Source organism: Oncorhynchus keta, chromosome 10 (genome assembly GCF_023373465.1).
Source record: "Oncorhynchus keta strain PuntledgeMale-10-30-2019 chromosome 10, Oket_V2, whole genome shotgun sequence".
In the NCBI taxonomy this organism is placed as follows: Eukaryota; Metazoa; Chordata; class Actinopteri; order Salmoniformes; family Salmonidae; genus Oncorhynchus; species Oncorhynchus keta.
Window position 1 is genome coordinate 13,678,794 of NC_068430.1, and position 26,417 is coordinate 13,705,210.

The window sequence follows — 26,417 nt, forward strand, 5'->3', positions numbered from 1 at the left end:
CCTAGTCTGAATCACACATTCCAAATAATAATTTAATTTCGTCATGGCTTGATTTATTGCTGGACAAAATGTGCTGCTGCTGAAAATCATGTTCATAAAAACATGTTTTAGTCCTAGCTATGTCGCGAAGAAATTGAAAGATCCTAAAACTATCTACGGTGGTAATGTATTTTTACTGTAATGAAACAGCAGAGAGCAGGTCTCGAACCTTCGACCTCCTCGCCCGAGGTCCAGCGCGCTCGTCCATGCTGATTTTTTTTGGACGAGGCGTGATGATGGACCAATCATATCTGGGCACGACAAATTCCTCTATCTTCCGGTGACGACCCTTTTTCTCTTCCGGAAGATTCAGCGTGATCGACGTTTCGTGTCTGTACAGACTTAAAGTAAGTTAAACTATTTAATAAGTGTTAGTCCATCAAAACGGCGTCAGTATTATAGTTAAGATGTTTTGATGTGCTGGTATATGATCAGAATCCATTCTGTACAACAAATGTTCCACGTTAGCAAAAAAAGGCGCGTGCAAGTTTTGCTAGCTTTATAGAAGCTAATGTCAGCGTTTACTGACTAACATGACACCATTGCATGAGCACCAATAATTACATGGAAATGATCACAAGAAAGCCCGTGTTGTCTTTTAAACTTTTATTATATGTTCATTTTATTATTATAACGTTCAATGTTGTAGGACTGTTAAGTGGGAGGGGGAGAGTGAATGTTACAATGACACAAACGCAGTGTGTAGCCCACTGAGATATTGACCGTGGCCTGTGCTAGGCTGGACATATGAAATTACCGTTTTTTTTTGTCATAACTGGTTAATTACATCCGCAGTGTAGCCCAGTTTCATAATATTACCATCTGTCCTAACGGTTTGCCATAGTTTTGAAGTAATCGAAAAAACAGATCTTATTTTAGGGGGAAGAGGAGAGGGAGAAGAGGTCTGAGGGTGAGCTTGGGTCTGATTAAAAATGGTGGGAAAAAGGGAGATGGTAGAAAGTGTAAGCATAGGGAGCTGAAGACTGGAGGATAAATGGAAGTGAATGAGGGTGAAGTATTGGCGGTGGTAGGTGCGGTAACGTCACCAGAGACTGAGGTATGCACTGAGGATCAGGATGAAGAGTCTGTCAGGAGCGAAGTTTATGGACAAAGTGGACTATTGCCTTTAGGCTGATCCATTTGTGGTTTCACGGCTGGGTGAAAAAATAGTTTGGTCATGTGGAATTGGTGAGGGTAACCAGAAGTGGTCTAGTGATAATTGATTGTGTTTCTGTTGGGCAGAGGAAGAATGTGCTCAACACTTCACGTACCCCCATTCGTTTTACTTCGTTCTCAAGAAAAAGGCACTAATGAAGGGAGTGATAACTGGGGTGCGGTATATATAAATGTTGAGGTCAAAGATTCCCGGTGTATGTGATGCTTGTTGTTTGATGTTACGCAGACAAGGTGGCGAGGGGGGGGGAACAAGTCATTGTTCTTTTGAGTTTAGAAGTTGTCTTTGCCTGACAGTGAATTTAGGATGTAAGTGTTATCCTGTACGATCGTATGTGCCGAATACATTAAGTGGTGATGGCATGAGGTAGGAATAAATGTTTAATTAGTGTCATAGAGGGGTGTTTTATTTTATATACTTTTGAAGTTGGTGAGTATAGTGTTAGATGGTAGGGTATTTATTTAGTACACTTTTTTCTTTTTCAAGTAAAGTATAAGGGAGTTGTGTCTAGTAGGTGGCGGTAATGCAACAAATTGGATGCCAGCCGCCGTTAAACCTCATATCTATTTTATCCTTAACCCTAACCCTAGATATAACCTATTTTAGCCCTAACCCTAACCCTAGATATAACCTATTTTAGCCCTAACCCTAGATATAACCTATTTTAGCCTTAACCCTAACCCTAGATATAACCTATTTTAGCCCTAACCCTAGATATAACCTATTTTAGCCTTAACCCTAGATATAACCTATTTTAGCCTTAACCCTAGATATAACCTATTTTAGCCTTAACCCTAGATATAACCTATTTTAGCCTTAACCCTAGATATAACCTATTTTATCCTTATCCCTAACCCTAGATATAACCTATTTTAGCCTTAACCCCACATATAACCTATTTTAGCCTTAACCCTAGATATAACCTATTTTAGCCTTAACCCTAGATATAACCTATTTTAGCCTTAACCCTAACCCTAGATATAACCTATTTTAGCCTTAACCCCATATATAACCTATTTTAGCCTTTAACCTTAACCCTAATTATTGGGTATGGTAGCCTATAACACTTTAAAAAATATATTTTTGTAAAAAATATTATGTTAGTAAATACCGTTATGGTACTAAAAAGCATTTTTAGTGATGTTTTTAATCAAAACCAATGCAAGCATTTTGCTATTTTATTTTATGAAATTTCTTATTGCAAGGCAGAACACTTGATATAAACGAGCCACATTTTATTTTTAAAATGTGGTTTGAACTGTGTCTTAGTAACCTATATGTGAAGTCCAGCAATTGTCTGGGATAGGTGGGGCAGGTTTGAGACTGATCTCAGGAATTAATAAGAAAAATACACTATTTCTCAGTTACTTCATCAATGTCTTTATGTGAATTAATAACTTTTAATTACTAAATATTTCCAATAGATGGCAACATTAAGACCATGAAGCATCAATTATAGGCTGTAGCAGCAATATAATTGACATAAAATAGCATGCAAACAAAGACTATGTTCCATAATTTTCTAAAATGGCCACTCATTAGTTTACAGGTTGCTATTTATCTCATATTAGGCCTGTGTTGCTTTTGGGGGAGAAAAAAATAGAGACTACAGCAGGTATTGAACCCTGGCCAAATAATCACTAGACAGGTGCACATACTTCAACCCTAGTAGACATGTATTATAAAAAGCTCTGTTAGTGTATCATATTATGAGTGAAAAGACAAGTGTTTCTTCCAGCTCGTCAATCAATTACATCATGCAACCTCGATTTGCGAGAGAAGTCCGAGTGCTCGCTGCTGCCTAGGGCACAAGCTTTTGGCAGGACTTTGTTGAATTGCTGGGGCAGTGCTGGTTGATGAATTTGACAATGAATGTACTAGGGAAAATATGTTTTGTTGACCAGAGGTGACTGAATTATTTTTCAGGCTTATTGATAAAAGTTATAGTAATGAAGTATATTTTCAGAACATGAGCATAAAAACAAGTAGTAATAACATGAATCATCATTATATTACTTCACAGTAATCTGTTAAATGCATGTTCAGTCCTTCCTCTTGTGTTAGAAGTGTGGAAAGAGATGCACGCGCAGGAGTTTTCCTGTGAGGGAGAACGAATCTTCTGAAATTTCTTTTGTGGTCTTATGCTGACATCTATTGGAATTATTTAGTAATTGCGGTAGTAATGAATAAATTGTATATCCTTACCAAACTAGTAATTACTCAGAATTGCAAAATATAACATTTTCTAGTTAATTTTATCACTTACAACATTAGCTATTTAAACCATAGCAATGAAACGGACATAAACACTATACATTTAGATATATAAAACTTTATTTAGATGGGTGACATCTGCAAAAGTAACACCCCCTTAACATATAAACACAGACACTAAAAATTTGCTTTTTTAAAAATATAGTAAATCTGGTAGCCCTCAGAAGAGCAGCTGAGCAGTTGGTTTTCATGAGTGTGCTGCCTGCCATCAGAGGAGTCTATTTGCCTGCCTGCCTGTGAATAATGAAAAGTTAATAAATCATTGCCACGCTTTCACATAGAGGCCTAGTTTGCATTTTGGTCTTTAGTGACGAAGGTTAAGTGCCTTGCTCAAGAGTACATCGACAGATGAACCAAGTCTGTTCGGGGATTCAAACTAGCAACCTTCGGTTATTGGCCAACGCTCTTAACCACTAAGATTACAAACCACAAAATGTTAAACACAAAAGACAAATGGTAGTAGATAAATGGTGAACTGGTTAAGAAAATAGGGGTATGTATGTCTATTTTGCAAAATTTCTCACAATGTGTATATATATATATATATATATATATATATATATATATATTTTTTTTTTTTTTCAAGTCCGACACCATTTTAATCAGGGGAATCTCCTTTGTATTGATGTAAGATTGGGCCGCGAGCTCTGCGGTCATCAAACACTAGCCTTTAAAATATCAGAATTTATACATTACTGTTAGAACTCTGAGGATGATCCATTGTTTCCCTATGGGGAAATTCTGCACAGACATGTCTGTATTTCCCCAAATATCTCACAATGTGTGCATTTACATTTTTTTTTCAAGTTGGATACCATTTTTTAATCAGGATGTAAGTCTGGGCAGTGAGCTCGGTTGTCATCCATCACTAGAAAATAAATAGTCAGAAGCCACTTGTCTCAATTTTTTAAATTTTTATGTCCATTATTTTATCATTAACTTTCAATTTTGTAGCACCGTTAAAGGGGGGAAAGTGAATGTTACAATGACACAAACACATTGTGTAGCTCACTGAGATATTGACCTTGGTCTGCGCCAAACCTGAAGTCTGGCAGAACAGTAGTGTTCCTTTTGGCAACGACCACATTATCTTGATATGGGAAAATTACATTTTTGCGTGTAGTGACGCTGTTGGGATTAATTTGTCGATCTATGCAAAAAAAGAAACCTTTTTCGATTATAAGATATCAAAAACAGTAAATAGCGTGTATGTTTTTTTTTCTTAGCTCCCCTTTGTTCACAGAACAGCATGGAATTTCTGTTTTAGACACGGTAAAGTTCAGAATCAACAATAATTGAAGTTGAGGTAATTTTAACGAAATGACACATGTAAAAAAAATATATGTATGAGATAATTATAGTCATTAACTAATTTGGCTACTCCTATCCTGATATAGACCTGGATAGATTCAGTATGAATATCCAGAATGCATTTCAAGTAGGCCAATATAACAGTTATTTTTTCTCTCCTCCATCCTCCTGCTTGCAGAATGCGTTACGTGTCCGCTTACCTCCTGGCTGTGCTCGGTGGCAACACCAGCCCCTCCTCCAAGGATATCAAGACCATTTTGGGGAGTGTAGGAATCGAGGCCGAAGATGAGCGCCTAGACAAGGTATGCCTCCATTTAGGCTGCTGCTGTCTTGTATTTTGAGAAGATGAACTGAGTTACTTTTGTGTACTTTTGACACTATTGCAGGACAGAGGCCTTGGTTTACATAGTAACTGGTGACAATAAGAACCTGGATTTGTCTCCACAGGTTGTCAATGAATTGAATGGAAAAGATATCAATGAAGTCATGAACTCTGGTGAGGCATTGTCCTTATGTCTTTGTTTTGACTCATAAATTCATGCACAATTATGCCAGATTTACACTATATGTCCAACCCAAAAGGTACTGTTGGCTGTTCTGTATTATGTCATGTTTGTGTGGACCCCAGGAAGAGTAGCAGCTGCTTTTGCAACAGCTAATGGGGATCCTAATAAAATACCCAAAATTCCAGTACAGCTTGGTTTGGCACCATCGTGTGAATCAGACTTTGGTCTGTAGATTGCATATAGGTGCAAATGTTGTCAAATTACCAGTCACTGTACAGGCAAATTACCAGTCACTGTACAATCTAAAGGACCTGTCAATTAATTACTCTGTTGCTCTTTGCAGGTCTCTCTAAATTGGCCTCCGTGCCAGCAGGTGGTGCTGTGGCGGCTCCTGCTGCTGCTGGGTCTGCTGCAGCTGGAGTTTCTCCTACTGCTGGTAAGCCATTCATTTCAACAGACTGAAACACGTTTATTTGAAATGAATTGCATGAAGACACATTTCAAGGAAAATGCTTGATATTTTAAATGCGCTTTGATTATATATATGTATTTCTGGAAATGGTCCATGTGTTTTGGGGATAGGCTCCCAAATATGAAACTAACATATGTTTGTGTGTCTTTGTAGCGGAAGAGAAAAAGGAGGAGAAAGAGGAATCTGAAGAGGGATCTGATGATGACATGGGATTTGGACTCTTTGATTAAGCTTCCTTCCGTTAGAGGTTGAAAAACCAATAATAAAATGGAAATGGTTAGAAGAAAGCCACTTGTCTTTTTTTGTTTACATGTTTATCATTAACGTTCAATTTTGTAGCACCGTTAAAGGGGGGAAAGTGAATGTTACAATGACACAAACACATTGTGTAGCTCACTGAGATATTGACCTTGTCCGGCGCCAAACCTGAAGTCTGGCAGAACAGTAGTGTTCCTTCTGGCAGCGACCACATTATTTTTATATGGGAGAATGTATTTTGCGTGCAGTGGCTCTGTTGGGATTAATGTGTCGATCTATGCTAAAAAAAAAAAGAAACCTTGTTGGATTATAAGATATCAAGAACAGTAAACCCCTGGTATGCTTACATTGTTTTTCTTACCTCCCTTTTGTTCACAGAATAGCATGGGATTTACGTTTTAGATACGGTAAAGTTTAGAATCAACAATACTTGAGGTAATTGTAACGACTATTGTGTGTGTGCTTTTTGAGGTAGTCTCAACTGCGTGTTTATTTGGACAGTGAAGCAAAACCTTTTAATTTGGCTCTATACTCCAGCATTTTGGATTCGAGATCAAATGTTTGAGGTGACAGAACAGAATGTCACGTTATATTTGAGGGTATTGTCATACCTCTGTTTCAGCATTTGGAAATGAAAGCACTTTACGTGTATATGGGGGCGGCAGGTAGCCTAGTGGTTAGAGCGTTGGACTAGTAACCAGAAGTTTGCCAGATCAAAGCTGACAAGGTAAAAATCTGTCATTATGCCCGTCGTTAACCCACTGTTCCTAGGCAGTCATTGAAAATCAGAATTTGTTCTCAACTGACATGTCTAGTTAAAGGTAAAAAAAAAAATATATATATATATATAGTCCCCCCCCATTTGAAGGTGTCAAGTATTTGGATGAATATACACTGAACAAAAATATAAATGCAAGAAGCTGCAATAAAGAATCCCAGGCCTTTTCCATATGCACAAAAGCTTATTTCTCATTCTGTGCACAAATTAGTTTACATCTGTTAGTGAGCATTTCTCTTTTGCCAAGATGCTACACCTGGAAGCTTATTAAACAATATGATCATTGCACAGGTGCACCTTGTGCTGGGGACAATACAAGGCCACTTTAAAATGTGCCATTTTGTCACACAAAAATTTTAATACCAATGTTTCGACAGCCAAGCTGTCTTCATCAGGGTATAATGATTCATGACACAGCAGTGACATCTTGTGGATAAATTGATTACAATATTTAATTTAGTACACATTTTCTCTTAGGTGGTTGAAAATGGCATCTTTACAGACAATACCACTTACAAATACATTTTTTTCCAGAATATCTACTCAAAGGTTAAAAAATAAGTACATAAATATAAAACAGTTGCCAGGGAATTTCAAGTCATGGTGTCCACTAAAAATAGTTTCACCTTGCAACATTGCATAGTCTGGCAGTCCAAACAGTGCCTGGTCAAATATCCCTGTCCAGTGTCCACTCCACACTGTGCTGGTTGGGGGAGGAACTCGACCCCTTTTCCCCTGCTCCTACTTCTCTCCTTGTGCCTGTATCTATCTACCTGGAAAATGAAATATGCTAATAACAGAGGCAAGTGTTACCCTTCAACTGCATGCATGACACAAAAGTGTGAATTGTTTTTTTGTTTTTTCTTAACTAGTTGTTTGCTTTGAAATGTTTAGGTACACTGTACACTATAAGAGCTTTGTGGACGGGATCCCTTTGACTTGAAGACAAATGACCTCATCGCTCTGTGTAAAGAGGTTCATAGTGGACTGATGATAGCTGTAGTTATTACAATGTATAATTAGACCAGAGTCAAAAGTTCAACCAAAGTATAATGTGTTGCAGATATGAAGCACCCTCTAGTAAGGATGAGAAACGTTCATTCCCAGTCCTCTCTGGGGAGTGACACCGACTCGCAGCCTGTCCTGAAAGAAGAGGAGGAAGAGGTAACACTAGAGGAGGATAAAGAGACGGAAGAGGAGAAAGAAGGGGACGTATTGACGGACTCAGAGCTGGATCCTGAGTTGCCTGAGGAGTATTCCCATGGCCTGGAGGACCTGAGGTGGAACCTGAGCTCTCTAGAGAAGGCTGTATATCTCAGCCTGCCACCGTGGGTCCAGAGAGGTATGCATGACGACACCACCCACACCACATCACCATGTCATGCCACTGCTGTGTTGTTAGTGGGCAATTAGCCACAACTTCAGCTGTCCCTTAACTGTGAAGCCATGTCCAGATGGGTGAGACAATTATAAACGTTGCTCAATAGTAAAACACAAAACATTTATCTCTCATGTTCAAGTTTTGTTTTATGGTTCCTTCACCTTTGACAGCCAAGATTGTTAAAATATCATTATATGTTATGTTTTATTTGACAGAGATTCACCACTGAGACCAGGGTCTCTTTCGCAAGGGAGCCCTGCACATACAATTCATAGACAAAATCAAATCAAAATCAGATAGGACAAAAACAAAATAAAATATAGCTCAACAAACAATCAAGAAAAACAGCCACATTCCTCAAATAGTACCCAAATCAATATTTTAAATTGCCCAAGCAGCATCAGAGCATCTAATTGCAGTGTACTTTAGGATATACCTAATTTGGGGGAGATCTGAGGAAACCTCAAGAGTTAACCAACCCTGTGAGCGGGTTTGGTATGTAATGTTTTTTTCTACTATAACAACAAAGTAGGGAAGTTGGAAGCTTGTGTAGTAGAGCTTTGTAATTCATTGATCTGCGGCATTTTAATGGAAACCAGCCAACCTTTTGATACAGTTGTGGTTGTGCTTGTTTTTGTCTTCTGTTTCAGCATTGCTGTGCAACCTCATGGCTAAATGTGGTGTAAACAACTCATTCTTCCCAGCCCGTCTGCTGTCCTACCTGCTGCTGCCCTACATACTGCCAGCCTCTATCTTTCTCCATGTCAACTACAGGTGATGCTCGATACTAGCGTCTATACAAACAACCATATTGAATTTATCAAAAGAACAAAGAAAACAAGTCAAGTTACCCCACTGACTATAAAATGTCCATCAATCAAAACATGATAGCATAGTTACTATGACTAACACCATTAAAATAAGCAGAGTTATGTAAACTTCCATAGACAATTCATAGACATTTCCAGCGATTTCCAAGGGTAAATTTAGCTGTGAACTGGTAGTGTTTACAGTCCACATTCTGTACAGTCTACCCCTTGGTTACATACTGTAACTATGGCTCGTTCTGTCATACTTGTGTTCATACCATATTACCATTTGTACATTTGTGTCTGTATGTTTTTCTTTGCTTCAACTTGTGTGTACATGGACTTTACATCCCCCAGGGTGCTGTGTTGGCTCCGCCAAGTTCCAGGGAAGTGGCTGTGGCCGGGTGTGGAAATGGCTGTGCCATTCCTTCTAAAGCTCTCTCACCCCAGGAAGAACCTCATGCACAGGTGAGACGTGACTGTCATCATATCAGCTGTAAGTCAGCGATCCCAGTTACTGGAAATCATGTGCCACACAAACACCATGGTGTTATTGGCAAGAGCCTCCCCATCAGGTTAGAATTGTTTGAGTCACCATTTGTTATTTCAACATACTGTCTGAAATCAACGTGGTTGGTGAATCATATTTCAAAAGAATTTCTTATCAGGTTAATCCTGACATCAACAAACTTGACTACAGGGTTGCTACGTGTGGTTCATTTTAAACTGTGGGCAATTATGTATCAATCAAAATTGAATGTTGATCTGCTATTGCCCGGTGGGTAGCTCCTGTCTGTTAGACATGTTTGTTTTAATCTCTCTTCTTCCAAGTACTTTTCCATAACACTTTCTGTCAGGCTAGTGCAGCCAGTGCTCTCTCTTACACTCTGTTTTGTGATGCTTTTAGGTTGTTGCCCTCTGGTCCTGTCAGATTTAGGCCCGGTGGTCCTGCCAGGTTGTGGCCCTGCAATCCTATCAGGTTGTGGCCCTACAATCCTGTCAGGTTGTGGCCCTTCAATCTTATCAGATTCTGGCCCCTATGCTTTCTGGCTTCTGCCAAAGAAACACATACACAGTTTAAGAGTGCAGAGGATCCTCCTCCACAGCAGCGCCGTCGCTCTGTCCTGCGGTTCCAGCTGTCTACCACCAGCACCCATTACACAACCGAGACCCCCAACACCCCAACCGAGAGCCACCTTGACCCCCTGGGCTTCTCCCTCCTCTTCAACCTGGAACTAGCGATGGACAACCAGCCCAATCAGCCCAACCACCAGTCTCTACTCCACCAAAGCGAGAGGCTGCTGCCACTGGAGTATGGCCCCTGCATAAAGGAAGAGGCCCTGGCCTCCCCACACATCCCCTACATGGGGGTGGAGGAAGAGGAGGAGAGGATGTCTCAGGGAGGGGATGAGGTGGAGGAAGGGTTAGCTCTCCTCCGCAGGCTTCCTGTGGAGTGTGCCAATACTGGCTACTAATGTTGGCTGACTTTAGGGTCAGGAATTTTTCCCTGATCGGGTCACATGGTTGGGAATGTGATTTTCTCAGCAAATGAATAGCAGACCTAAGTCTGCCTGTATCCAATTCACAACTACTTTGTACTTTGAAGTATAATGTATGTTGATCCCGATTAGTGAAGTCGACTCTCATGTGCCGCATGAGGCAGTAAGCACAAAAGCTCTCTTTCTGCTACGCTCTTCCATTCTCACTCCAGGATTGACAATGACTGGAAGGAATGATGATTAGGGTAGAGTCCCTCTTAGTCACGTCACATAGTCAAAATAATTCCCTCATGTCCCTTATCAGCTGACTTCCAGGTAAAGTAGTACTTATATTATATTAGATGTATTTTATGAAATTGTATATGCAGCGCTTGAAAGAGACACTGGTCTCAATGGTGACTCCCTGATTAAATTAAGGTAAATAATGTCCACAGGACATGTATTACACCTCAACTAGTTTAATCAGATTACGTTCAGGTATTTGATCGTGGGTATTGTTCATCAAGTGAGTGGCAGTCCTATGAGTGGGGGGCTACCCGGCAGAGATGAAAATATCATCTTGAACGGAAAACTCCATTCGCCCACTGGCGGTAGGAATTTAAAGCCTTGGGCACAAGAAAGGCGGCAAATAGCAAGCAGGACATTTTATCCTATCTGGTTACTATCAGTGTTTGATAGGATCCTAATAAACACCATTAATTTGTTAGCTGACTAGTAATACCTTTGGATTGAGACAATGTTAAGCCTTTTCACCTTGACCAACTGTTTTGCTGAGGTTGAGTGGAACTTAGTTCATTTAAATAAAAGTAATTAACAAATGAAAAGGCTGTCTTTCTCTTTCTTACTCAAAGCTCTGGCAGTTACAAGAATTCAGCTCTCTATCGAAGGACAGTTTGGCCATTATCTAACCAAAGTCAAATGTTGATACTGTATCAACCAAGGTACCATCAAATAATGCATTTCAATCCGTAGAAGTGGTGCTTTTTAACAAAAACATAATTTATTCATGTAACAAATAGTGTGAATGCCAGCATACACATCTATATAAATGTCATATTGTTCATCAGCAGTTGTTCATCCTTAGACTGAAAAGCAAAACAGGTAAACAATGATGAAACTAAAGATTGCACTGCCAATAACAATAATAGTTCATAAAAAAAGTTAACAGAAGTATGCTGCGGTTTTCATGTAATTGCACTAATACAAGTGCACTGTGTAAAGTGCAGGACATTGCATTGCATTATTACATAGCCAGATAAAGTTTTGTAAAGTGCATTCTAAAAAATCTGTAAAACATTGATATTGCAGAAATAATATATACCATTTAGCAGAGTCTTTTATCCAAAGTGACTTACAGTCATGCGTGTTTACATTTCATATATGGGTGTCTCCAGTGGAAACTGACACTTGGTGTTACAAGCATCATGCACTAACAACTGAGCCACACAGGACCACAGTATTAGAGAAAATATATTTCTACCATGTGGAAATATTGCTACATAAATAGTTTGGATCAATAGCTTGGTTTTCTTATTTTGTCACGTGTCATGAGTAGAATCCCCAGAAACAATGCATTACTCTAGGGTTACTGTAGGGACGTGTTTCTTAGTCCTGGTTCTGAGGACTCAAAAGGGGTGCACATTTGAGTTTTTACCCTAGCACTGCACACATCATGTCACTAATCAACTCATCATCAAACCTTTGATTAGTAGAATCAGGTGTGTATTGCTAGGGCAAAACAAAAAATGTGCACCCTTTTGAGTTCACAGAACCAGGATTAAGATACCCTGCTGTGGGGAAATAACCAATGTACCTGTACATGCAGTTACAGTAGGCTACATAGTACTTACTATCACTAATTCAGATAAGTAAATGCAGACTGCACCACAAGTGGTAAGAAGTGGATATATTTTACTTACTAACCTGTACACATGGTAGTTATTTAGATGACCTAGTGGAAATTTACTGGTACAAGGACTACCATAAGTGGTGTTCCCGAGGTGACCTGCCTCTGGGTTTTATTTATTTCCCAAGGAACACTTGATGTGTTATTACAGTACTGAGTATGTTTCCCCTGCACTAGTTGGTCTCATTTGCATGTGGTGGTGCATCAACGATTAGGACCATCCTGGTGATGCATCGTCTGATCTGGATTAACCTGCGAAGCAACATAAATGCCATTAGAAACATGTGTGATCTTCCTTGATTCACCTGCTAACAGCACTGTGGTTAAACGGTACGAAACAGCTTTTAACTTGTGTGTTGGGGGTGTTCCTGTGTCACAACCCCTTCATTTTAGTTTATACCACATGAGGCTGCTGAGGGGAGAACGGCTCATAATAACGTCTGGAACGGAGCAAATTCAATGGCATCAAACACCTGGAAACCATGTGTTTGATGCATTTGATACCATTCCACTCCAGTCATTACCGCGATCCCATTCTCCCCAAATAAGGTCACACCAGCCTCCTGTGATTTACACATAATTACATGCATTTGAATTAAAAGAGAAAACAGGGATTGACTCTTGCCTCTGGTGTCTGGGTGAAGCGGGCCTCTAAGTAGCGGTTGCCCAGGCCCATGATGTGTCCTGTGGATTGTCTGGAGAGACAGGCCACCCTGGCTGTGAAGTCCAGAGTGAAGGCCAGCTTGACCAGCTCCGGGGCGTTGACGGGCCCGGGCCCAACAGTGTGTGGTGTCTGGCGGCTCTGGCCTGTAGGGGTCTCTGTCTCCACGTACGTATCAGCCAACTGCTGGAAGGTACTGTAGGACAGCTTCTGGAAGAATGCGCTCAGGCTGGGGTTCTCCTTCAGCTATGGAGAGAGCAGGACATACTTTCACGAGTGACCATAGAATAATATATTATTATCCATGAGGAAATAGCAAGTTTAACCTGAAATCCAGACCAGTTTTGTGGTAACATTTCACTCCTTGTACTCTGTGCCATTTACCAAACCTGTTTGGCATAGGATACTGGGTACAAGGGGTGGAATGTTAGCACAAACAGACTGGTACCCAGGCTATAGCAAGCTATCCTGGATGTGAAAGAAGCATTGAGTGTCAAAGATAGACTTTTGTATTAAGTTTCTCACATACATTATTTTTTTGTTGTAGTTTATGAACACAAACCTTGTTATCAATGACGTCTCCTTGCTGCTTCATCAGAACAATGATCCTTTTGATGACGTCCTCTGTAAGAAATGGATAGAAAGGGTCAATAGAAGTCTACACAGTTGTAACAGATGTGTGATGTGCTGTGGCCTTTACAGCTTTATATTTAGGATGCTATTGAATGTGCAATTTCTATTATGATTAGATAAGACATCAATACACATGAGAACATTGCTTGATGATAGGCTACTTACCATCTGTAGAAGCTGTGTCTGTCTCTTTCTCCTCAGACACAATCTTCTCCAGCTCTTCTGACACTTTCTCATAGTATGAGTCTGTGAGCACCACACTCACAACCGCTGTAGAGTAACAAGTAACATAGTGTTTTTTTCATGCAATAAATCTACTAACAGGACTACCAACTAACTCTCTAACAACTGGACTACTAACTAATAACAGGGCTACCAACTAACTCTAATAACTGGACTACCAACTAACTCTCTTTAACAACTGGACTACTAACTAATAACAGGGCTACCAACTAACTCTAACAACTGGACTACCAACTAACTCTCTAACAACTGGACTACTAACTAATAACAGGGCTACCAACTAACTCTCTAACAACTGGACTACTAACTAATAACAGGGCTACCAACTAACTCTCTAACAACTGGACTACTAACTAATAACAGGACTACCAACTAACTCTCTAACAACTGGACTACTAACTTATAACAGGGCTACCAACTAACTCTCTAACAACTGGACTACTAACTAATAACAGGGCTACCAACTAACTCTCTAACAACTGGACTACTAACTAATAACAGGGCTACCAACTAACTCTCTAACAACTGGACTACTAACTAATAACAGGACTACCAACTAACTCTCTAACAACTGGACTACTAACTAATAACAGGACTACCAACTAACTCTCTAACAACTGGACTACTAACTGATAACAGGGCTACCAACTAACTCTCTAACAACTGGACTACTAACTAATAACAGGACTACCAACTAACTCTCTAACAACTGGACTACTAACTAATAACAGGGCTACCAACTAACTCTCTAACAACTGGACTACTAACTAATAACAGGACTACCAACTAACTCTCTAACAACTGGACTACTAACTAATAACAGGGCTACCAACTAACTCTCTAACAACTGGACTACTAACTAATAACAGGGCTACCAACTAACTCTCTAACAACTGGACTACCAACTAACTCTCTAACAACTGGACTACTAACTAATAACAGGGCTACCAACTAACTCTCTAACAACTGGACTACCAACTAACTCTCTAACAACTGGACTACTAACTAATAACAGGGCTACCAACTAACTCTCTAACAACTGGACTACCAACTAACTCTCTAACAACTGGACTACTAACTAATAACAGGGCTACCAACTAACTCTCTAACAACTGGACTACCAACTAACTCTCTAACAACTGGACTACTAACTAATAACAGGGCTACCAACTAACTCTCTAACAACTGGACTACTAACTAATAACAGGGCTACCAACTAACTCTCTAACAACTGGACTACCAACTAACTCTCTAACAACTGGACTACTAACTAATAACAGGGCTACCAACTAACTCTCTAACAACTAGACTACTAACTAATAACAGGGCTACCAACTAACTCTCTAACAACTGGACTACCAACTAGGGCCCAATTTCCCAAAACACAGTTAAACTAAGATTATCCACAAAATCCTGTTTGAACAAAAGGACCATAACAACAAAACCAGTACTGTGTGAAATGTTTGGGTGCCATGCCCGCTCAAACCTACATTCAACTCCAGTTATTTCTGTAGTGTTGGCCCTGTTCCGAGCCGATGATCTCCTCACAGACCCTCTGAAGCTGTCACTCTTTATTTTTCTCAGAGGTCTCCTCATGGAGCGCCATTGCTTTTTTATGGATTTGTTTCCTTGCGACTGTCCACCAGTCTCTGTACCAGACTCGTGCTCATCTTTCTGGTCACTCCCCTTCTTCGAGAAGAAACCCAGAAAACTTTTCCAGAGAGAGGGCCTTTTGGTCCTCTTCTTTCCCTCTTTAGACTTATTCTCCAGTTCAGTAGACGCATCAATCTCAGGAATATCAGCAGGTCCTGGGATTTCTACAGGAGCCACATTTGGTATAACAAAGCCCTCGTCGGGTGGTGTGCTGGTGGCATCGCCATCGTCAAGTTTGCTGGGCCCTAAGGTGACCAAGGAGTCAATAGAATGCCGGTGGACTCTTCTGCGTTTCTCTGACAGTGTCACCCACTTCCGAGGCTTTGTTGGTGACCTCTGGTCCTCACATGTCCCGTCACTTAAACTGATGCTGCGCTTCACATAAACTTCCAAGAGGTGACTGGTGTCCTTGCGGCCAAGAGAGAGCAGCTGTGCCTGTTTGGGCATCTTCTTTTCTGCAACCTCCATGATAGAAATCTACAATAGATAATGCAAAATTAGATACATTTTTTAAATGACCGTAAAGATGTATTTCTTTCAACATTATGTTATGTCACAATTGCACAATTGTATTGGATATGTTGTTCTGGTTGTTTTGGTTTCACTTGTAATATAGCCTAAAGTAAAGTTTTCGTTTACATTTTCTGAACGATTAAAACACAGCATTGGTTGCCCAAAAAATTGCCTAACAGTTCTCTCTGGTCGTGGTATTTCACCCAATGCTGATCTTAGTTCTTCCTGAACATTAGCCTACCATTACCACTGTTCTTCCTGAACAGTAGCCTACCATTACCACTTCAACTTCCAATTTCCCATGTGAATACGTCAGTCGACAACATGAAATATAATAGGATATCATACACTAGGCTACTCACTTTTTCACTAACTGTCTTGCTGTTCCCTTCCCGATAAATGTGTTGATTTCGACGTGTTGACTAGGTGAGATATCCTACCCAAAAATGACCTCTTCAACAAAAACCTGGTTCAGGACATGTAATGACGCGTTGGTTTACGCCTCCTTCTTTACCGACAGCCTATCACCACCCTTTGTGCAGAGCGCGTGGGTGAAGTGAAGCAGGTAAGGGGAAGTCAATGCGTCATATGATTTCTCCTCAACGGGACTTTAGGGCTTGTTTACGGTTTCGGTGTTGTCCTGCTCGTGCCACAAGGGGAAATTACGGTGTTGGTTTTAGTTAACCTGAAACACACACACACACACACACACACACACACACTCACACTCACACTCACACTCAGTGCTGCTGTTGTAATATATACTATTGATTCTACTACCCACTTTAAATATGTAAATCCAGTCCATTATTACTATGCATACTACCTATTCTGCTACTTCCACTACTTCTTATTTTATTTTTTTACTTCATCTTTGTTATTACTGATTAAGGATTTATGTCCTGCATTGTTGAGAGAGCTCACGGCATAAGCATTTCACTGCACCTTTTATACCTGCTGTAAATTGTGTATGTGACTAATACATTTGATTTGATTAAAATAACACTTCCCCATCAACAAAATAACATTCATATGGCCTGTATAATAATGCAGGTGGCATATGCGACTAGAAACAAAAACAGAATCCTCACCCTCTTGTTTTATGATTGACCATACACACTGGGCACAGTCAAATCAACGTTTATTACTGGCAAAGGCAGCAATAAAGGCTGCCATCACCATTTTTTGACCTCTGTAGTCATACCGGTAGCCTACTGATAAGAACATTTATTGACTGCAGGGGAAATGTGAGGAACTACTTTGTGGGGCATTTGGACTTTCGGTTCAGCTGATAATATATTACCATAACCTTTATGTCTGGAGAAACACAAAAAATACATGATATATCATTGAGTGTTCTCTTTTTGGGGCAGGTCTTTGTGGTGGCATGATGCTACATGTTCCAACCTGGACTCAGGGTCATTCTGCATGTTCCCAAGCAGTGTTGTGTTACCAAGTCTATTATATTTAGATTTTATTGTGCAAGGATGGAGGGGGGGAGAGGAAGTGGAGGAGGAGGAGAGACTTCCAGGCAGATATGACTGAGAGTGGCCCCAACTGGTGTGACCTTTGACCTGGAAAAACTTTCCCTGAACGGAGAGAGACAGAGAACATTCACCGACGGACTTTGCTCCTTTTAGGAACCATGGGCTTTAAATCTTTACACCATCCTAAAGTGACCTATATTCTCTGAAATGGAAGTTTGAACAGTTCCTAAAATTGGATGGTGTCTGAGCCGTTCACTGACAAGTGTTATGACTACACTGTACGATTCAAGAGAAGTGATCAAGACACAACTAGGCTACAGTATATGGTTATATTGTATTAGGTTATACAGCCATTAGGCTGCAGTGGCATACACTTCTCCATTGAAAGTCTACACTGCACTCCTCCTATTCAAGGCTACATTATTTGAAGTGTAATCTTATTCCATCATAAAGGTGTATCGCATTAATCATGAAATCGACCACAGCTCATGATTGTGACCAGAGATGAATGTGAGGTGTAGAGATACGAAAAGGGACGGCGGTCACGTTAATGCACTGGTTCTGATTCATTTACACTTGGGTTCATTTGATCTGAAATTATTTTTGACTGTTACTGTTATGGCTGCGATTTTTCATTTTTAATGACCCGCTGGCTTTGTTCAAAAGCCTGTTCATCTATTTGCTCCAGTCAATGTCAGCCACACACACTGTAGTCATATGACCAGAATTTAGATTAAGCTGGCAGAATACTAACTCATACAAAAAAGGATTCTGTTGAATTCTCAGTGCATCATGTAATGTAATGCAATGCAGGCTACTCACTAGGGTTAAGGTTAGGGTGGGGTTAGGGTTATCTGGATTTACACTATTGGATGGCACACAGCCTACATTGTATGCATTTATTTCAACACTCATTCATTCCAACCTTCAGACAGCCACAGATAAACTCATATTTCCCAGTAAATCATCATTCTACCATTTCCTCTTGCGATGTGTTTCTCCATTCTCACATGGTGTCTCACTAGGGACTTTATCCTCCCATCTGCAACATTTCTGACCAAATGTCGCCCAAAATAACATTTTTACCCAGGAGCACAATTATATTTCCTGTTAACACCATAGCACTTAGCACACCATCACAATACATAAACAATCAGCAGACTACACACACTGTACACCATACAATGGAAAAATACAAGCCTCAATCAATCACATTTATTCATGAAGCTTTTTATAGCTTCCCAACTGCAGCATCCTCATTCATTTTCACAAAGTGCTTGCACACAAACTGAACAATGTACACATGCTATTCCATCTTTCCTCTTCTTATCACTGTGGTTTAAATGGCATGATCATGACCTGCATAATGAGTGTGGCTGCTGAATCACTATGCCTTATTAACATTCTGTGTGAACACTGGGGAGGGTGTGTAAAGCCTCTCAATAGTACCTGCAGACACCCACTCTCTTCTGATTTTCAATGTATATACTGTTCCTGGAAAAATAAAAAAAGAGAAGTTTGTGAGAGGAAAGAAAAGTTTGCAAATCAAGCATTTGTTTCCCCTCCAAATCCATGATTTACATATGAGTGAAGTTTCAGTTTTGCTGGTCTCCTTTTATGTAATGCACTAAAACCAATAGGTTTGTTTTATAGACAACTTGATGTTTGTGGATGACACATTACTGTGAATTTCCATCTCCCTAGAGATGGACTTTTTTATTTAACTAGGCAAGTCTGTTAAGATCAAATTCAACCAGCCTACCCCCCCAGCCAAACCCTCCCCTAACTCAGACAACACTGGGACAATTGTTCACCGCCCTATGGGACTCCTGAACACGGCCGGTTGTGACACAGCCTGGGAACGAACCAGGGTCTGTAGTGACGCAACTGTTCTGTTCTGTTCAGAGTGGCATTAGTGTTGTTCACCCTCTGTTGGCCAGCCTCTACAACAGACCATTATACTGATCCCTGATGTTTGACCAACAGTCAGATCATGAAACTATGAGAGGATTATGAAGGGCTCTCTCATAATTGAATTGCATTTAGGGAGGATTTAATTTATTGTAACTTTCTAAAAATAATGGTACATCCTCAGTGTTAAAAATTTGGTGTGGAATTTGATCAAAACAATATGATATTTACATTCCACAATAGACTATGTATTATCTACTTACTAAAATCAACTAGTTATCCAGTGATGCTTCAACACCAAAGAATGTCACCCCAAACACTGTGAAACACAATAAGAGAGTTTATCAGATCATAAAACTGCTCCTCCCACAACCGTAAGGCTCTCCAGAGGGTAGTGAGGTCTGCACAACGCATCACCGGGGGCAAACTACCTGCCCTCCAGGACACCTACACCACCCGATGTCACAGAAAGGCCATAAAGATCATCAAGGACAGCAACCACCCGAGCCACTGCCTGTTCACCCCACTATCATCCAGAAGGCGAGGTCAGTACAGGTGCATCAAAGCTGGGACCGAGAGACTGAAAAACAGCTTCTATCTCAAGGCCATCAGACTGTTAAACAGCCACCACTAACATTGAGTGGCTGCTGCCAACACACTGACTCAACTCCAGCCACTTTAATAATGGGAATTGATGGGAAATGATGTAAAATAAATCACTAGCCACTTTAAACAATGCTACCTAATATAATGTTCCCTACATTATTCATCTCATATGTATACGTATATACTGTACTCTATATCATCCTTATGTAATATATGTATCACTAGCCATTTTAACTATGCCACTTTGTTTACATACTCATCTCATATGTATATACTGCACTCAATATAATCTACTGTATCTTGCCTATGCCGCTCTGTACCATCACTCATTCATATATCTTTATGTACATATTCTTTATCCACTTACACTTGTGTCTATAAGGTAGTAGATTTGGAATTGTTAGCTAGATTACTTGTTGGTTATTACTGCATTGTCGGAACTAGAAGCACAAACATTTCGCTACACTCGCACTAACATCTGCTAACCATGTGTATGTGACAAATAAAATTGGATTTGATTTGATTTATCTCTCAGCGATCAAGGTAAGACCCAGATGCAGACTGTCAAAGTAACAATGTTTATTGTAGAGACAGGGGCAGGTCAAGGCAGGCAGGGGTCAAAAAAATCCAGGGTAAGGCAAAGGTACAGGACAGCAGGCAGACTCAGGGGCAGGCAGAGGTCAAAACTGGGAGGACTAGCAAAGAGACGCTAGGAAACGATAGGCGCAGTTAGGTGCAGTTAGGAAAACCGCTGGTAAGCAAGAACGAACAAGATGAACTGGCAACAAACAAACAGACAGTGAACACTGGTATAAATACACAGGGGATAATTGGGAAGATGGGCGACACCTAGAGGGGGGTGGAGACAACCACAAGGACAGGTGAAATAGATCAGGGCATGACATTATCATTGTGATGGCTTTGTGATCACATAGATTGATAGTCAAAGAAACATTTGTGCAAAACACACCAACTTGTAGAGCTGACATTATTCCTTTTTCTACATGACAACGCATCATATCTGTTTCACATAGTATATGTTTATCTGATCAACGAGCGTTCTCTTATGTGATCCAATTCACCGTCCCAGGAAGAGTCGACCAGCATCCACTTCGACTTACTAAAGTTGAACCCTTAGGCAACACTGTACTGCCAGCGGTTGTCACCTCAAATACCGTGAAACACAATAAGAGAGTTCATCATTGTGATGTCTATGTGATCACATAGATTGATAGTCAATGCAACATTTGTGCAAAACACACCAAATGTCCAATGGATTATAACCACCTTTATGCTGGTTTGCTTGAAGATGAATGGTCATTTCAGTAAGGACCTTGAATGTGGTATATTATTGTATGGTCTCCAATGTGACAGGTTGGCCTTCATATGATGCACTCCAGAATTAGAGTAAATGAGGTGTAAACAAAAAACTTAGACATCATTTGTTCCCAAGAAGAAAGTGTGACAGATGAATGATTCAAGGGCACTGGTATTTTCTTAATCTGATATCAACCATACAAGTTAAATGATCATACTTTTATTTTTTGTAATGTAAGACGACACTGATAATAATTTGTTAACTTGATTGGGGCAAATAGATTTTTGTACTATATATGATACATTTATGATTAAATTAAGAGATTTGTTGCTGAACCACTTCAGCAGCTTGATAGCTGTCTATGTTTGGGAGCCTTATCTTGTGTTTAAATTCAACTTCATTTGATCCAGGTTGATACTCCAGGTGTCCTGCTTCATTTTTTTATGGCCCTTAAGCAGGACTGCAAAATCTGCTAAATCTGGACCCCTACAAATCAGCCGGGCTAGACAATCTGGACCCTTTCTTTCTAAAATTATCTGCTGAAATTGTTGCCACCCCTATTACTAGCCTGTTCAACCTCTCATTCGTGTCGTCTGAGATTCCCAAAGATTGGAAAGCAGCTGCGGTCATACCCCTCTTCAAAGGGGGGGGACATTCTTGACCCAAACTGCTACAGACCTATATCTATCCTACCATGCCTTTCTAAGGTCTTCGAAAGCCAAGTCAACAAACAGATTACCGACCATTTCGAATCTCACCATACCTTCTCTGCTATGCAATCTGGTTTCAGAGCTGGTCATGGGTGCACCTCAGCCACGCTCAAGGTCCTAAACGATATCTTAACCGCCATCGATAAGAAACATTACTGTGCAGCCGTATTCATTGATCTGGCCAAGGCTTTCGACTCTGTCAATCACCACATCCTCATCGGCAGACTCGACAGCCTTGGTTTCTCAAATGATTGCCTCGCCTGGTTCACCAACTACTTCTCTGATAGAGTTCAGTGTGTCAAATCGGAGGGTCTGCTGTCCGGACCTCTGGCAGTCTCTATGGGGGTGCCACAGGGTTAAATTCTTGGACCGACTCTCTTCTCTGTATACATCAATGAGGTCGCTTTTGCTGCTGGTGAGTCTCTGATCCACCTCTACGCAGACGACACCATTCTGTATACTTCTGGCCCTTCTTTGGACACTGTGTTAACAACCCTCCAGGCAAGCTTCAATGCCATACAACTCTCCTTCCGTGACCTCCAATTGCTCTTAAATACAAGTAAAACTAAATGTATGCTCTTCAACCGATCGCTACCTGCACCTACCCGCCTGTCCAACATCACTACTCTGGACGGCTCTGACTTAGAATACGTGGACAACTACAAATACTTAGGTGTCTGATTAGACTGTAAACTCTCATTCCAGACCCATATCAAACATCTCCAATCCAAAGTTCAATCTAGAATTGGCTTCCTATTTCGCAACAAAGCATCCTTCACTCATGCTGCCAAACATACCCTTGTAAAACTGACCATCCTACCAATCCTCGACTTTGGCGATGTCATTTACAAAATAGCCTCCAATACCCTACTCAACAAATTGGATGCAGTCTATCACATTGCCATCCGTTTTGTCACCAAAGTCCCATATACTACCCACCATTGCGACCTGTACGCTCTCGTTGGCTGGCCCTCGCTTCATACTCGTTAAGCACCAACTGTCAGAGCAGCTCACAGATTACTGCACCTGTACATAGCCCACCTATAATTTAGCCCAAACAACTACCTCTTTCCCTACTGTATTTAATTAATTAATTAATTTAGCTCCTTTGCACCCCATTATTTTGATTTCTACTTTGCACATTCTTCCATTGCAAATCTACCATTCCAGTGTTTTACTTGCTATATTGTATTTACTTTGCCACCATGGCCTTTTTTGCCTTTACCTCCCTTATCTCACCTCATTTGCTCACATTGTATATAGACTTGTTTAAACTGTATTATTGACTGTATGTTTGTTTTACTCCATGTGTAACTCTGTGTTGTTGTATGTGTCGAACTGCTTTGCTTTATCTTGGCCAGGTCGCAATTGTAAATGAGAACTTGTTCTCAACTTGCCTACCTGGTTAAAAAAAGGTGTTCTCAACTTGCCTACCTGGTTAAATAAAGGTGTTCTCAACTTGCCTACCTGGTTAAATAAAGGTGTTCTCAACTTGCCTACCTGGTTAAATAAAGGTGTTCTCAACTTGCCTACCTGGTGAAATAAAGGTGTTCTCAACTTGCCTACCTGGTTAAATAAAGGTGTTCTCAACTTGCCTACCTGGTTAAATAAAGGTGTTCTCAACTTGCCTACCTGGTTAAATAAAGGTGTTCTCAACTTGCCTACCTGGTTAAATAAAGGTGTTCTCAACTTGTCTACCTGGTTAAATAAAGGTGTTCTGAACTTGCCTACCTGGTTAAATAAAGGTGTTCTCAACTTGCCTACCAGGTTAAATAAAGGTGTTCTCAACTTGCCTACCTGGTTAAATAAAGGTGTTCTCAACTAGCCTACCTGGTTAAATAAAGGTGTTCTCAACTAGCCTACCTGGTTAAATAAAGGTGTTCTCAACTAGCCTACCTGGTTAAATAAATGTGTTCTCAACTTGCCTACCTGGTTAAATAAAGGTGTTCTCAACTTGCCTACCTGGTTAAATAAAGGTGTTCTCAACTAGCCTACCTGGTTAAATAAAGGTGTTCTCAACTAGCCTACCTGGTTAAATAAAGGTGTTCTCAACTAGCCTACCTGGTTAAATAAAGGTGTTCTCAACTAGCCTACCTGGTTAAATAAAGGTGTTCTCAACTTGCCTACCTGGTTAAATAAAGGTGTTCTCAACTAGCCTACCTGGTTAAATAAAGGTGTTCTCAACTAGCCTACCTGGTTAAATAAAGGTGTTCTCAACTAGCCTACCTGGTTAAATAAAGGTGTTCTCAACTTGCCTACCTGGTTAAATAAAGGTGTTCTCAACTAGCCTACCTGGTTAAATAAAGGTGTTCTCAACTAGCCTACCTGGTTAAATAAAGGTGTTCTCAACTTGCCTACCTGGTTAAATAAAGGTGTTCTCAACTTGCCTACCTGGTTAAATAAAGGTGTTCTCAACTAGCCTACCTGGTTAAATAAAGGTGTTCTCAACTTGCCTACCTGGTTAAATAAAGGTGTTCTCAACTTGCCTACCTGGTTAAATAAAGGTGTTCTCAACTTGCCTACCTGGTTAAATAAAGGTGAAAAAAAACAACAACAACAAAAATAATTCTGACTTACGTTTCCTCTCACATGGTGCATTCGTTGACCTGGGGGGACAGCACATCACAGCATAGCATAGCAGGAAGAGTCACCACTCTGTAATCAGTCATCAATCTTTATCTCTTATCTCTTACCTGCTTCTGCCGCACTCAAACCCATGGCAGCTAACTTAAACCATGTCATAGAGAAACTAAAGTGAAACCAAAAAGTCCCTAATGTGTCTATAGATAGATAGTGTATAGCAGAGTCATTGTATTGTTAGGGCTCAACCTTGTGAAGATTAGATCACCTGATTGAGAATAATTATAAAGGGCTTCCTCATTGCTGAATTCTTAACGAGGACCTACATGTCAGTCTCATTATTGAGCAGCTTGCAGTAACAAAGTCTGATAGTGGAGAATTCTAGATCAGGAAAAGGGCTGTGGGTCTTCCCCATGGCATCACAGTCAAAGATAATGTAAACTGGTTTGACCGTGTCATGTATTTCACAGGACTGTACAAAAATGTAACCTCTATGGGATCGGTGTCACTATACCGGGACAGTTGTTGCTAACGTGCGCTAATGTGACTATCATGACGTTGTACTTAACAGCAAACTTTCCAGGTCATAGATGTGTCTTATATGAGCAGAAAGCTTCAATTCTTATTAATCTAACTGCACTGTCTAATTTACAGTAACTATTATAATGAAACATACCATGCTATTGTTTGAGGAAAGTACACAACAACAAAACACTTTTATCACAGCAACTGGTTTGATACATTCACCTCTGACGGTAAATAATGTACTTACATTCAGTAATCTTGCTCTGATTTGTCATCCTGATAAAATGTAACAGTTTTGTTTGATAAAATCCATTGTAATATTCAAATGTAGGAACTGGGTTCTACAGTTTGGACCCCTGCTGTCTCTGGCTCCACACCCACCCCGTCCGGCCATCTAGATGTGTGAAAGTTAGTGTATAAGCTAATCATACATCATGTATGACATTCCTGGGAGTGTTTAAACTTATAAAAAACCATATCATTAAACCATATCATTTTTGTATGTTCTCCATAGTTATGTACTTGAAAATTTATCAATTGACCAATTCGGCACATTTGGGCAGACTTGATAAAAAAATATTGTGCATTATTGCTTTGCTTCACTGGATCAATCTGAAACTTTGCATACTGCTGCCATCTACTGGCCAAAATCTATATTTCGCTTAGACTCCCACATTATGGCCTTTCTCTTGCATTTCAAAGATGATGAAAAAATAAAATAATTGAACATGCCTGTTTTTTTGGTTTGTATTATTTACAGATCTAATGTGTTATATTCTCCTACAATAATGTCACATTTCCACAAATGTCAGTGTTTTCTTTCAAATGATACCAAGAATATGCATATCCTTGCTTATATATTTTTCTATATTTGTCCTCTTAAGGATCGGACCCTTTTTAACATGTTTGCCTAAAATGACATACCCAAATCTAACTGAGCTACAGGCAGTTAGACAGAGAGACAGTCCTCTCTGAGCTACAGGCAGTGAGACAGAGAGACAGTCCTCTCTGAGCTACAGGCAGTTAGACAGAGAGACAGTCCTCTCTGAGCTACAGGCAGTTAGACAGAGAGACAGTCCTCTCTGAGCTACAGGCAGTTAGACAGAGAGACAGTCCTCTCTGAGCTACAGGCAGTTAGACAGAGAGACAGTCCTCTCTGAACTACAGGCA

General features: G+C 40.2%; 3 protein-coding genes and 1 long non-coding RNA gene across 6 annotated transcripts; 2 read left to right on the plus strand and 2 right to left on the minus strand.

Annotated features, from left to right (window-relative positions):
- The first annotated feature begins 229 nt into the window (after positions 1-229).
- On the plus strand, positions 230-6,063 carry LOC118388241 (60S acidic ribosomal protein P2-like). Its single transcript, XM_035777094.2, has 5 exons — positions 230-386; positions 4,977-5,100; positions 5,246-5,294; positions 5,648-5,740; positions 5,930-6,063. Exons 2-5 carry the CDS (start codon positions 4,978-4,980, stop codon positions 6,004-6,006), a joined length of 342 nt encoding a protein of 113 aa, XP_035632987.1. The 5' UTR covers positions 230-386; position 4,977; the 3' UTR covers positions 6,007-6,063.
- On the minus strand, positions 1,732-2,481 carry LOC127932126 (uncharacterized). The gene is made up of 3 exons (XR_008144166.1): positions 2,109-2,481; positions 1,845-2,046; positions 1,732-1,810 (listed from the first exon to the last, which is right to left on the minus strand). It is a non-coding gene; the product is annotated as an uncharacterized LOC127932126 (long non-coding RNA).
- Positions 6,064-6,355: 292 nt separating the features above from the next.
- On the plus strand, positions 6,356-11,319 carry LOC118388242 (uncharacterized). 2 transcript variants are annotated; one of them, XM_035777095.2, is made up of 5 exons: positions 6,356-7,614; positions 7,876-8,154; positions 8,844-8,967; positions 9,360-9,470; positions 9,910-11,319. In XM_035777095.2, the coding sequence occupies exons 1-5, from the start codon at positions 7,413-7,415 to the stop codon at positions 10,475-10,477; spliced, it is 1,284 nt and encodes a 427-aa protein (XP_035632988.1). In that variant the 5' UTR covers positions 6,356-7,412; the 3' UTR covers positions 10,478-11,319. The 2 variants fall into 2 exon arrangements, with proteins under 2 accessions (XP_035632988.1, XP_035632989.1); XM_035777096.2 differs by having other exon boundaries at positions 6,356-8,154.
- Positions 11,320-11,479: 160 nt separating this feature from the next.
- On the minus strand, positions 11,480-25,537 carry LOC118388243 (uncharacterized). 2 transcript variants are annotated; one of them, XM_035777097.2, is made up of 7 exons: positions 25,495-25,537; positions 24,720-24,748; positions 15,435-16,074; positions 13,867-13,971; positions 13,631-13,692; positions 13,033-13,314; positions 11,480-12,659 (listed from the first exon to the last, which is right to left on the minus strand). In XM_035777097.2, exons 1-7 carry the CDS (start codon positions 25,520-25,522, stop codon positions 12,612-12,614), a joined length of 1,194 nt encoding a protein of 397 aa, XP_035632990.2. In that variant the 5' UTR covers positions 25,523-25,537; the 3' UTR covers positions 11,480-12,611. The 2 variants fall into 2 exon arrangements, with proteins under 2 accessions (XP_035632990.2, XP_035632991.1); XM_035777098.1 differs by lacking the exons at positions 24,720-24,748; positions 25,495-25,537 and adding an exon at positions 16,473-16,631.
- Positions 25,538-26,417: the final 880 nt, after the last annotated feature.

What these genes read in the sequence shown, in the direction of transcription:
- LOC118388242 (XM_035777095.2), top strand. Translation starts at nt 7,413, where the DNA reads ATGGTGTCCACTAAAAATAGTTTCACCTTGCAACATTGCATAGTCTGG. An exon ending in GAAATATGCTAATAACAGAG is followed by an intron (nt 7,615 to 7,875) that starts GCAAGTGTTACC and finishes AATGTGTTGCAG; the next exon opens with ATATGAAGCACCCTCTAGTA. An exon ending in AGGAAGAACCTCATGCACAG is followed by an intron (nt 9,471 to 9,909) that starts GTGAGACGTGAC and finishes TGATGCTTTTAG; the next exon opens with GTTGTTGCCCTCTGGTCCTG.
- LOC118388243 (XM_035777097.2), bottom strand. Translation starts at nt 25,522, where the DNA reads ATGACAAATCAGAGCAAGATTACTGAAT. An exon ending in TGCACCATGTGAGAGGAAAC is followed by an intron (nt 16,075 to 24,719) that starts GTAAGTCAGAAT and finishes TATCTATTGTAG; the next exon opens with ATTTCTATCATGGAGGTTGC. An exon ending in GCTTCACCCAGACACCAGAG is followed by an intron (nt 12,660 to 13,032) that starts GCAAGAGTCAAT and finishes GTTGCTTCGCAG; the next exon opens with GTTAATCCAGATCAGACGAT.
- LOC118388241 (XM_035777094.2), top strand. Translation starts at nt 4,978, where the DNA reads ATGCGTTACGTGTCCGCTTACCTCCTGGCTGTGCTCGGTGGCAACACC. An exon ending in CAATGAAGTCATGAACTCTG is followed by an intron (nt 5,295 to 5,647) that starts GTGAGGCATTGT and finishes TGCTCTTTGCAG; the next exon opens with GTCTCTCTAAATTGGCCTCC. An exon ending in TGGAGTTTCTCCTACTGCTG is followed by an intron (nt 5,741 to 5,929) that starts GTAAGCCATTCA and finishes GTGTCTTTGTAG; the next exon opens with CGGAAGAGAAAAAGGAGGAG.